General features: G+C 39.4%; 1 protein-coding gene across 1 annotated transcript in view; it reads right to left on the bottom strand.

Annotated features, from left to right (window-relative positions):
• LOC131591576 (inositol 1,4,5-trisphosphate receptor type 2) overlaps window positions 1-13,043 on the bottom strand; it is a 244,024-nt gene that overhangs the window by 129,579 nt on the left and 101,402 nt on the right. The window contains exons 27-32 of the mRNA XM_058862400.1: window positions 11,574-11,663; window positions 11,273-11,398; window positions 10,077-10,199; window positions 8,388-8,588; window positions 4,692-4,943; window positions 3,157-3,282 (exon numbers count right to left, since the gene is read on the bottom strand). Of these exons, the coding sequence (XP_058718383.1) occupies window positions 3,157-3,282; window positions 4,692-4,943; window positions 8,388-8,588; window positions 10,077-10,199; window positions 11,273-11,398; window positions 11,574-11,663 (918 nt within the window). The remainder of the gene's footprint in view (window positions 1-3,156; window positions 3,283-4,691; window positions 4,944-8,387; window positions 8,589-10,076; window positions 10,200-11,272; window positions 11,399-11,573; window positions 11,664-13,043) is intronic.

Genomic DNA, 13,043 nt, shown 5'->3' with positions numbered 1-13,043 from the left:
AGTTAATAATCAAAACTTGCTAATTTTTTTTTTTTTTTTTTTTTTTATTTAGAGATCATGGAACTAAAATCTCTGGAAGTTCTTTTGCTTTTAATTAATCTGCATACCACTTTTGGCTGGAATCAGTAGCTGTGAGCTCAGCACTTGCAATCCCAATAGGAAAACAGGGAGCTGTGCAGTGCTAGCACAGTGAATGCAGAAATCACCAAAACTAAATTCCAGAACACTTTTAAGCTTCCCCCTTCAGCTGCCTGAAAAGCAGAGCCATATGTGGGAATGCCACTCTGCTCCAACACTGGTCTGAAAAATTCCCAGCAAAAAGGAATTTGGAAATCCTTTCATTAGTTCTTATCCTTCTGCCCTTTGGGGACTGAAAGATCTTCCTCCATGGAAAAAAAAACAACAAACCTGAAATGCATGAAATGGAGATGAGGACTGAGAAAGCAGTGTTTAAAAACCCTTTAAGAGGCTTTGGGACTAAAACTCACATGAATAATACTTCAAAAATTCTGCTGAGAAAGCCAGGATGACTTTACAGCTGTCAGATCCCTGGCTCTTGTCTTTAATCCTGCTCAGACTACAGCTGCTGATTTACACACAGGCTGGCCACACACAGGGAAGGGAAACCATTCCTTGAGCAGCACCCAGTTTGCTCAGCACAAGGCTGTAAGTCACACCCAGCAGAAAGTAGGTTGGCAGAAGCTGTAGAAACAGGGTATCTTTGAAAGCAGGACAGCTTTTGGCACACCCAGTTTATACACAGATCCGCCTCATGCCTGCTTTGCAATGTATCACATTGAAAGGAAAATGACAACTGGGGACTAAATATTTCCTTCCTCAATCCAGAAACAGATAAAAAAAATCAGTTACTTTTTTTTTTTTTTTAATCTATATCTAAAACAGAAGGAATCCAACCTGGGGATAACACCCTCCGTCTTTCACCTTGGTGCTCTCTGATAACAGGCTCAAAGCTCACAAACTCACCCACTGACAGGCATTTGTAGCAGCTAAAAGAAAAGCATTTCCCCTTCCCCCATGCAAAAGCATCTCTTTTAGCTCACTGGAACACAGAGGATCAAAGGACTCTTTTTCTAAATGCTTTGAAAGCTATTGTAACATCTTTCATGAGGCTGACAGCATTCTAGCTGTCCTGATAGCTACAGAACGCTGATGTATTTATAACACATGGGCTCTGTCAGGGCCCCAGAGCACCAAATCTGAACAAATACACTCCATAACCTGGAAAATACAACTATCCATGGCTGGAGAGCAGGACAGGCCAGAGCACTTCTGACACGCTTGCAGGAGAGCAGAATAAACCTGCATTTTGCCAAAAGCACCCGCATACAAAATGCAGCATTTTCCCTCTTCACCTCTGAAGACCTGGGGTCTAATTTCTCTTAGGAGAAGGGTGTGTGAAAACAAGCTCACTGGCCACCAGCATCAGGACAAGCCCCCAGCATTTAGCCCAGTGCAGTTTGTCTCCAGGCTCATGAGAGGAAACCTGGACAGAGCCCTCTTTCTACTTGTCTGCTTCTAGCCCAGGGGCACCGAAAATTGGCCACGTTCAAGGGCTAGGGAGGAGGGATAGTCTGTATGGAAGGTCAGGGTCAGGAACGTCAGGAAAGAGCAGCCCAGAAAGGGAACTAAATAGAAGGAAATGCTTCTTGATGTAAAACCAGTAAGGTTAAAAGTCAGAACGCTCCTCCAAGGATGTTTCTCATTTTAGTTTTCAACCCAGGTTGTTTTGTCCAGGAGAGCTTTCACTGTGGAACACAACCACAGAGACAAAACAGCAAGAAAATAGAGTTTGTACAGGACTAATTACTGCTGAAAATGGCTACCACCAAAAAAAAGAGAGCACAAACATCACTGCCTTAACCTGCTCCCAGGGAAAAATAAAAAGGTTAAAAAACAAAACAAAACAAAACAACACAGAAAAAAAAACACGGAGGAAAAAATCCAGCCATGTTTAAGGTTTCTGTTTCACAGAGAAATGAACAGGTCCCAGTGCCTATTGTACAGCACAAGTCTGTTTATTCCATCTTCTTTTAGACAAAATTCATGATATTTTCTCCCAGTAGGTCTCACAGCAATTATTTTGTGGCACACTATTACTTTGGGATCAATGTCTGCTGCAGGACCAAACTGAGATTCTTTACCTTTTTTTCTTCATTTCCATGAAATGAAGAATGCAAAAAGTGAGAACTTAAGTATTATAAAATGTAATGGACCATGGACTGGAAAAACCTAAAACCCCATGGTTCTACTTCTCGAGTAGAAAGAGCAACACCATTGTTTGTCATTAATATTGCAATTATTTATAATTACAAGAAGCATTAACCTCCTAGAAAAGGATGTGTAGTGCAGGCTATAATTATTACATCACACTAGCTTCCCCTCATGGCTCTACTATTGTATTTAATCCCTGTGGAAGTCATAAGATTGCTCTTGTTTTCTGCCTTCAAAATCCCTGGGAAAGGAAGCTTAATTCATCTTGTACCTTAAAATTTAATTCAACAAGTACTGACACCATGAGGCTCACTGAGGATTTAGGAATGGCAGTACTGGTACTGCCTATGGTACTGACTGTGCCCTGTCACCTTGCAGCTGTAATTTATATTTGAATTCGTATTCTGAGGGACCACAGCTCTACACCTGCCTTTCACATGAGCAATGAGAATGCAGTGACAGGAGAATACAAGACAAAAATAGAGGCTAAAGAAGGAACACGAGCCAGAGAAGATCTTGATCCCTGATTCTCACTATAACAACAGAAGAAGAGATTACAGATGTGGGTTTTTTTAGTCACCACCATAACGATATGTAACACACATTCCCAAAAGATGTACGTAGGCTTTCAACCATGTAAACACACCTAATTTATTTCTCTGTAAGAAAAGAGAAAGGCAGTGGTTCCAAGATGCCCTTTTAGAAAGAGAAGGCTGCTAGTAATTAGCAGGTTAAATGATGATAAAGATCATAGAAATGACTGTTTGTTAAATAAACAAACCAACTAACCACACTTATCCTATTATCAACTTTGAATAGAATAGATAACAAAATAAAAGAAGTTCATAAAAAAAACATTACTGCCAGTTCAGTTGTCACCCATGACCGACCGGTCTGTAATATTTAACACCTGGTGAAGCTTACCCTCGCCATATCAACAAGGAAGTTCTCAAAAAGTTTCCAGATATGGTTACTGGCATAGATTTCCTTCATTTCCACTTCAGTGTCCACATAACAGTGGTTAACAAAATTAACATAGGCAATTTTCACCTGCAGGAACAGAGAGAACACAACCACTATGAAATGGAACAGTAAAAACAATTAACATAATGTTTTCTATCTGCAAAAATACTGAACAATAAAGATGAACCTTCCAGTACTAACAAGCATTCATAACCATAATAATGCATATGTTTGGTTCTGAAGATTTAGGGAGAAGCAGAGCAACACATGCCTTAATGTGCTTACTGAAAGACCACAGGAAGAAAAATGAAAGGGTTTTGCAAACATCCTTATTCTAATGACAAAACCCCCACAAAACAAACCAGTAATGATTCTGGTATTTAACTGATATTAAGACCAGCAAGGCCTGGCTCCAAAGCCAGAAGCTGTCAAGATACAGGATACGCCTGCACTTGCCAGTTGACTGCAGTAGGTTGAAGCCTTGTGACAGGCTTGCCAAATATAAAATAAAAAGTCTTTTGCAGAGCTGGGACTGAAGTCGCTGTATTTCCACAATCCTAATGCAGCACTTGCATTTGGGATCTAAATGCAGAGAAAGGTTGCGGCACACTGGGACTGCAGCAGTGGCAGCACAAGGCATAGGAGGAGGTCTTCAGTTGCACTCCTCTCTGGCATGACAAGTCTGCATGTGCACAGCATAAAATGGTCATCCAGTGCCCAAAATGTATAGATTAAATATAAACATATGTAATGCACTGAAAATTTCTTGTCACGGTCAAGGAAGATGAGTTAGTTGTGTATGTTTAATGCAGTGAAGAGAAAACTAAGATCAGACCTTTAGGTTTCTTCTGTTTGGCATTTTTTTTCTAATTACCATCTGTTGAAATTAATGTTAAGTTAACTTTTGGGCAAAGCAAACATATATCTTTTTAGTAATAGGATCATTTGATCACAAGGGCAATTTTCATGGCACAGAGAGAGTTTTAACTCCTGCAGGCCCCAGTTCTGTTGTTTCGAGACCCATTTTTCCACCAGGTAGTATCACAGTCCTGCTTCAGCGTGACACATGCAGAATTGTGCCTTCATATGTAGTGAATAAAAACATTTGCATTGTTTAATAAAATGAGACTTAAATGAGCATGGACAGAATTTTATCCATCATTTCCAAGAAATTCAGGCAGTAGCAAAACATTGGCTTAACCCAACACTCAGCTGGGTCTTCACAGCTTCAGACAGAAGTTATGAAACCATTAAACTCTGACAGTGGCCGGACAAACCCAAAACAAAACAAGGTGTCTGAAAAGGTGACAAACAAAGCATTAAGGACAAGGAATTTTTTGTGGTATAAATACTGTCTATCCTTTCTCACTTATTCACCTTAAGAAGCACCACCCATTTCCAGCCCATTTCCTGTGCAAATATTCAGCTTGTCACTACCTTATAAACAACAAGATATTGGCTGTGTTTCTAAAAATGCAAAGTCTGCTTCCTCCTACCTCAGGAATGCAGTCATCATGGGTCACTACCCTCACAATATCATCCAGGGGCAGCAGTGAATTGCACTTGATCTCTGTGTACACATTCTTGCCCTCTGTGCAGGCGGCCAGCAGCTCCACCAGAGTGATGTGATATGCCAGGGGCCCGCTCTCATCAGCTCGGTCGCGCTCTGAGCACATCATCTGCAGTAGCACTGGGAAGGATGCTCTGTCGTTGTAGAATATCAACACGTCTTCACCACCATTTATCAGCTGAGAAAGAGATCACAAGGTTCTGAGAGCCCTGAGCTGAAATCTTTCTAGACTCAATGATTTTGAAGGTCTTTTCCAACCTAAATGGGTCTATGATTTTCTTAATTTCATATTTTATCTCTAAGTATGCGAAGATTCTCTGGCTAAAACCCAAACAACTAAACAAAATCTAGTCTGATGCGGTTTGTAATGCATATGTCAAAACAATATCCAAGGCAAACTTCTGCTCTTATCAACATAAGTGCAAAACTGGAATAACTCACACTGATGCAAGGTGAATTTGAGGTTTCATTTCTGTGTAGCTCTGTCTTTACCTAAGACAGCATGCCATCCTTATTATTCCTAGCATCTCAATGTTTGTGTGAAGTTCATTAATTATCCTCACCTCCTGCTGGGAGGCCAGCATGCATTATTATCCCTGTTTCATAGGTAGGCACTTGAGGTGCAGTGAGATTAAATCTTCCATGCTGCCTCACACAAAAAGCCTGTGGCTCACCCAGAACTGAACCCAGCTTTTCCTCATCCGTGCTAAGTATTGGAAACAATAGGAGATTCTTCCTACCCTGTGCAAATTTGGCAGGTGGGTCATGACTTTGTCAGTGTCATGTCAGCTCTTTCATTTAACAGAAAAGTGGTGTGTGTGATAAATGTTTGATTCCGCTACAAGTGCTCTGCTCATCTCAAGAGGATCCAGAGCGGTGCTGGATACCGGCAGCCCCATCTCAGCACATCTCACTGAAGAGCTTTGCTCTAACCCTGTTTGGAATCCTCTCTCCATCACTGTCCTTTGGAGCACAATCCACTCACAATGTGAGTGAAATAAGCTCCCACAAACCCCTCCTAGTACAGAACACACCCTGGCAGCTCAAAAGTCACACTTCTTTTGTGAATTAGGCACTTGACCTATTCCAGTCCATATGTGACATGAAATCCCAGCTTATTCAATTTAAGGGTAGTCATAAAGGTTGCTGAAGCTGCTGAGAAATGGGGAAGCAGCAAGAACAGGAATTAAAATTAGTCTCCCAGAATGAAAAGTCAAGAAAACATTTCATTACACTTTCCAGGGTTTCAACACTTCAGATTTTGAATTCACAGCTTTTCTGTTTGTGCTTTCCCTTTTTCTTGCTTAATTTTACTTTGACATTTGGCTGGAGTGAGTTGTGAATTCAGTCTTTCCTGCAATTCCTATTTCTCATTTATCTTTGGGTTTCTACAGTATTTCTATACCCAGGACTTTTCAGACATTTTCTGGACAACCCACAGTACAGAAAAAAAATAAAATTTAAAGGGATGAGAGCTTAGAACAAAACAACCCAGCAGCATTTTCTGCCACTGAAGTATATTTTCAGCAACTTTATAATTCTATGGTAATATAATAAAGGCTGTCCAGTGTTGGAGCAGCTGTTGATACTCTGAATATTACTCCAGAATACTACAGGTAATAGAAAACTCTGCTGCCACATTGAAAGTAAATTCTGCTTTCCCTTCTGTAATAATGCTTGCACTGACAGGCAGGGTTCTCCCAGGAACCTCAAAGCCTGCTTGCAATGAGAAAAAGCACCCTAAGGAATCTCTCAGGTCGATAAACATAATTTCAGACATGGAGACCAAGGAGATGAGAACAAGGGAATCAACCAAACTGGGGATGTCCAATGGATTTTATGAGAGTGCTCTCTTGCCGTGGTGCTTCTTCATCTACATGCACTTTCTAGAATATATAAATATGAGGATTATCCCTCCCTCCCAGTAAACAGGAACAAACTACAATATACTTCCTGTGGGTGAAAGAAAATGCAGGAGGAGCTGAGGCAAGCTGTACAGTCATACTCTATCTTGTCTTGTGGTAAATTGTTTATGTGCCCCATCTGGAGGCACAGGAAAAGCTACAGCACTTGTTTAAAAGTCACAAAGTACATCTCAGTTGTCTACAGAGAAACTGTCAAAACTCTATGGCAAGTTCCAACCATTTGTTTCCTTTAGAGTGGATTGCCTTTCAAGTACAATTCAAGTTTCGCAATTAGCATTCTTTTCTAAGAAATCATAATTACTTACCTGTCAATTCCTACTTTTTGAAAAACAGATCATTATCTTACCCTATTTCATCAAAACAGGGTTGCTCCCTCCCCCCAGGAAATTCCTGCAGGACTTATGATGTGAATGCCATATCCAAGTTCATTTCTACTTTCATCATGGAGTCAGCTTGAAAATGTAATATGACATTTTATCTTTGTGCTCCTATAGATCAGTAGCAAAATATATTGAAACTGAGAAAAATCTGAAAATTTTGTTTGATGATTAAAAAAATCCTGTAGAAGAGCCTTTGGTGGAAGCAGAAAAATCTAAAACCACAAATGCACAAGAAATGCTTGAATTACATAAATCAAAGACTTGTAATTGATATTGCATGTTAAAATACTTCAGTCAAGTTGAAAAGGTTGGAGTGAATTTCATTAAAGGTTATCCATGTAGGCAGGAGCTTTATTTTCTTAATTAGAAGTTTTTCGTCTTGTTGCTGTGAAATAAAATTTCACCATGGAATTTTGTTTTGTTCAAACCACAGAAAAATAAAGCTTATCTCTGATTTCTTTGTGAAGACATCTCTTAAAAACACCAAACCAAGCCAAAAAAAAAAAAAAAAAAAGAAAAAAACCCACTTTGTAAAGCAAGTAAAAATGTTCCTTGGACTCTAATCCTACCATGACTTTTCACCATATTCAACTTTACCAACTTACTAATCTCAAGGAACTGTTAACATAATTACAGTTAAATGCACAAGTGTCTGCAAGGATGAAGACTTCATTTATCATGCTCACAATATATCAAATCCTAAATGCAGAGAAAGTCAATTAAGTATTTTCTTAGGAAATTTATTGGCATAAAGATTTTTTCACAAACCACTCGGCTGAATTTACTGGGTCAGACTCTGAATCCATCTAGTTAAAGCTAGAGCAGTTCTACTGACCCTCATGGAAATGTTCTGAAATTAAAAATAAAATAAAAAAAAAAAAAAAAAAAAAAAAAGGCAGAAATTATGATTTAAAATTGCTACACGCCAATAAAAAGGTCTTCAACACTATTTAGACAAATCCATAGAGGTAAGAACCTCCTGAATGGCAAACCCATGCCACAAGAGTGGATAAAAGCAATCCTAAATTACATTACAGGAAAATGAAGGTTTATGTAACTCTGAGATTTCCATGCTAAATCATCTACAAATAGATATCTCTGTATCACCATGCTAACACTCATGTTTTCTTTCTAGTAGTTATACAGATGGCCTTACAAAATTAGATCAAACTCCCCAAAATGTCTGCTAAAATATTCATTATTTGTGACGCCGCTTAAAATTCTAAAGTGAGGATGCCATTATATCTCATTGGTATCAAGAGCAGGAAAAACAGCCTCAAAATACTCAAGTGATTAACATGTGAAGCCTTTGCTTACCTCTGTCATTACCATGTCCTGGCACTTTTTCACGTATTTGCCATCTGCTTTCACGATGGTCTGCAAGAATCGCAGGTACTCCACATGCCGGCCATGGGTCTCGATGCAGTGCACAAAGTGCTGCACCACCCTCTCACTGATCTCGTTGCACAGGAGGTAATTATTCATGAAGATGTGCCTCATGGTCTCAGCTTCCAGGAGCTGAACATATCAAAAACAGCCTCATGAGCACAGCAGATCTGCTTTGACATTGAGAGAGGCACGGGATTCTCAACTAGAGGAAGGCTCACTGGTAAAGAGAAACTGGAGAAATCCTTTTCAATGATCTCAGGGTCCAGGTTCCAGTTTTGAGGGGATTTCTCCATACTTCCTTATGAGTACAAACAGTCCTAAAGTGGACATAAACCACACCTGTGTCCATGTGGAAGGTGAACACACATACATGCTACACTGCTAGAGGCTTTGTAGGGGCTTTGGAATCTGAGACACCTGAGACCACACTGGCCCCCCTCACCATCAAACTTTGCAATGAGGCCACCAAACGAGATGATGTGCTGCTCTGGCTCTCTCTGGGGCTCACAGAGGAGGCATTTCCACCAGGCACATCCCTGCATATGCAGCCTGATGGTCTGTCTCAAAGGGTATGTCTCTTTCCACATTAACTCCAGAGGGAAACTAGGGCTGTGTGTCCATGAGCAGCACGGAACAAGAGGAACAGATCTGGAGCAAGAAGGGATTCTGCTGAGGACACAGCACCCAGGCTTTGTGCATTCGTGCGGCTTTTGCTCTAGGTCGGTCCCTTGGACTAAAGGCTCCTGAGGGTCAGATATGCTCCTAAAGTACACGTGTCTGTTTAGTGTCATCTGATAGGAATCCACATCAAGTTTGCTCCACAATGTGCACAAAAGCACAGTAACTGGGGTGGATGATCAGGAAATCAGCTTCAAACAACAGAAATACAAGTGCAAGCTGGCTTCACGCTTGGCACCCGAGTTAAGTGTCAGTATTGGATGTGATGGAATTCGGGCCCTGCTCCCACTGTGGTCAGCTCAGAGCTGTTCACTAATGTCACAAAAGAGCATAAATAAAATAATGGAACAAGTGGTTCCTAATGAACACAGGCCAGGGTCTGCAATCCTCATACTCACAACTCCTCCTAATGAAAGCATGTTTTGCTCACTGAGCAAAATTGAGCGTTCTATTTGAATATGTCTGTAAACACACACAGAAATATATACAAAGGGATTGTGATAAAGTATTGTAAAGACAACGATTTAATAGAAGGTCAGACTTTAGTGGTTAGTTGAATCAAATGGGAGCATCATCAACAAAAATGTATGGGTCTGAGTCTGTGGTCACACAAGGTTTATGACAGCAGTCACAGTATTTCCTACCTTGACTTTACAGTCCATCAGTGAGTCAGGATGAAAAGAATCAGAGTCAAGTTCAATACAATGATGTGACACATATTCATAGATCCTTCCAGTAAACCCCAAAGGTTTCTTGGTTTTTGTTTTCCACTTTTAAAATGGCAACATTAAAGCTAATGACATAAAAAGCAACACTAAGGGAAATTAAAGAGGGGAGGGGAAGCATAATTTAGTGAAATTATTTATTTAGCACTGGGATGTTTCAGCAACCCCAAATTTAATTCAAATTATCATATTCTATTTCAAATTAAATACTTACCCCTGGAGTTAAGAACAAGTTGAGATTTTTGTGGAGGAGAACTTGGTTCTGAGGATTTCCTCGACAGAAATTCTGAAGAAAAGTGTGGGCTAGATTCATAACTTCATTCATCTTTTCATCACTCTGCAGGAAGAAAGGACAAACAAAATCAGCTGGTTATACCTAAACACACTTGTTAAAACCACACAACATCAATTCAGTCAAGAATAAAACAATTCTCCTGAGCCTTTATAGGGCAGGAATTCTCCCTCTGGCAAAAGTAACTGATGTAGTTTCCTTCAGAGTCTATTAGCAGCTGTACCCTACTCTGAATCAACTTGACCATAGGGTCAATCACAGATATGAGCATAAAATCAAAGTAAGAGTTCTTCATGTGTGGTTATAATTTCCTATTTTAAAAAAGTGCTAAGATGCTTGATTTTAAAAAAAAATCAAAACAAACCAAAAATGTCTCCCTGCATTTGTTTTAAGCTTTGGCAAAGGTTTGGCTTTTCTATAGCTACATACAGAAACAGATGTATGCGTGCATGTGTTCATACACATACTCCTACACAAATATATCTCTAGTTTCATCCCCATTTTATATTCCTCTCATGTAGTATCTTAAGTATGATTTGACAAACCACCTGTATGGACAAGCACTATTTTCCTGATGACAGCTGAACCCAACTGTCTGTAATAAAACACACAGGAAAACATAGCCCAGGAGAGGTTTTACCTCTTCTCGGTGATTCCTAGAAGATCTAGAAAGATGTGCTCTTTCAAAGCCTGTCTAGTTCATTTATTTGTATGCTCCATTCCACCAAATCAGTACCAAACAAATTTATCTTGTGAAAAAAATGGCAAGTGGAACTAGGTTAGAGACATCCACCATACAAACAAAGAAGTTATTTCAGATTTTATCTGTGAAAGCTTTTGGTCCCAAGGTTTGCCTACTTTAGGAATGGGTACAGGAATTACAGCACTGTGACATCCAGGTACCCAATGCAGTAAATATTAAATTTTAAATGAAACTGTGAAAGCAGTGTATTTAAACTGAGCCCAAACTCACTATTCTTAAGGTAGAAAATGACATCATCATTTTATGTTTGCACTACAGCTGACAATTAAAAAATATTTCCATTGATTCTTGGGTCTACCAAGGCCTTTCCCTTCCTTGAGTTCATGTTTTCTACCACTAAAATTAGGAAAATAACCTTTTCATAGGGGATCTGCAGAAGGTCCAAGACTACCAAGTGGGCACCCATATTTTTCAGTAAACGCTGCTGTTGATTCCGACATTTTTTATTCTGAACACAGAGTTTGCTGAGTCGAATCAAAATCTACAAATTAAAAAAAAAACAAACAAAGAAACAAAACAAACAAATAAATAAGCATGCAAGCAAGAAAAGAAACAAGTCATATCACACAAAACCAAAGACACTTTCTTTCAAAATAATTACTAAATCTACTAATCAAACAGATATGTCAAGCAAGTTTCTTAGCAGATATACTAACCTCTTTAACAATATTGTAGTTATTGCTTTTAATGCTGTCTATCTGGGGTTTTTTGGTCCCATCCTGTATTGGGCTCAAAATGTTTGATTCCTGTAATAAAGAACACATGACAACTGGAGATTTATTGCAATTTCCTCAACATGAATTAACTGTATTTAATAGCAGCAAGTGACAGAGTATTACAGCAGCTCATAAGGAAATGATACAACACAGATAATAAAGAAAGACTCATTTATTCTTTATCCAGTGAGTGACAAGATTTACATTCAAGTCCTTCCCTTGTTTCAAATTTCCAATGTAATTTGAGGCAATTACTCTATGTCTTCATGCTTCTGATCATTCTGAAAGAGTATGTCCCTAAATTACAGATTAGGCACACCAAGGAATTAAAAAACTTGCAAGGAGATGGACCAAAAGTGTATTTCAGTAGTGACCACGTGTTCCAAAAATCTTTAATACAGCTGGAAAGATTACAAAATCTGTGTATGTGAACACTAAAAAGTCTGGAGAAAGAGCTTAAGACAACCTCTGCAGTTAAGCAGGGTGGAGTTGTCAACAGCACAGGAACAAGCAGCATGTGGAAATTAGAGATGTTCCTCCCACAGAGGGGATGCTGCTTCTGCCTGTATCTCTGGATGAGGCAGGAAAAGATTTGAAAACAGATTGGAACCATATGCTAAACTGCAGCATCGAGTCATGACACTGTATGCTTTGGACCCTGGCTCCTGGAAAGCCCCAGCTGGGTATGATAAATAAGAGAAATCAAGTCAGCAAGAAACTGCCAACACCCACGCACCTTTCCATGCATATCTCTCAATCAAAACATGGGAGAACATGTACACAAATACTGCCACTAAGAATACTGGCAGTGTTGGGGGTTTTTCTGCCATCAGCTGTGGTAAGCCTTTCTTAAGACGAAACAAAAATAAATTGAAATATTTGACTTCAGATGCTGAAGTCATAAAGCATGAAGAAAAACTAGCAGATCTTGAGACTGACTCACAGTATGACCACAAGGATGTAAACCAATGTAACAGTATTAATAAAAAAGAAGAAACAGGTGCACTTCTGTGTTTCATTGTGTCCTCAAACTTCCTACTGTTTTAGAAAAGAGAAATACACTAAAGCAAACATATGCATGCCAAGCTGAATGTTTATATGTCCTGAAACCTCTCTCTGAACTTTCTTAGCTGATGGTGAAGGTCAGGAGTTCTATAAATCCCATCTGGTCCTAATTTCCAGTGAGGTAAGAACAGCTGCACCACTTGGCCATGGAAGCTGTTTATAAGAGTGTCAGCACTGCTGTTCAATGCTGATCTGTGAAACAAGAGCTGATTTTATTTGTTTAGGTTTGTTAGTATGCAGGCTGCTGTCTCTCTGTTTGAATCAATACTTTGGGAGATGTTTTAGGCTTTTTGCTGTAATTAACCACCCTCCTCCATTCTGGGATTGTGGGTTAACCAAGACTAA

The sequence above is a fragment of the Poecile atricapillus genome, chromosome W (genome assembly GCF_030490865.1).
Source record: "Poecile atricapillus isolate bPoeAtr1 chromosome W, bPoeAtr1.hap1, whole genome shotgun sequence".
Classification (NCBI taxonomy): Eukaryota; Metazoa; Chordata; class Aves; order Passeriformes; family Paridae; genus Poecile; species Poecile atricapillus.
This window is presented reverse-complemented; position numbering and strand designations above follow the sequence as displayed.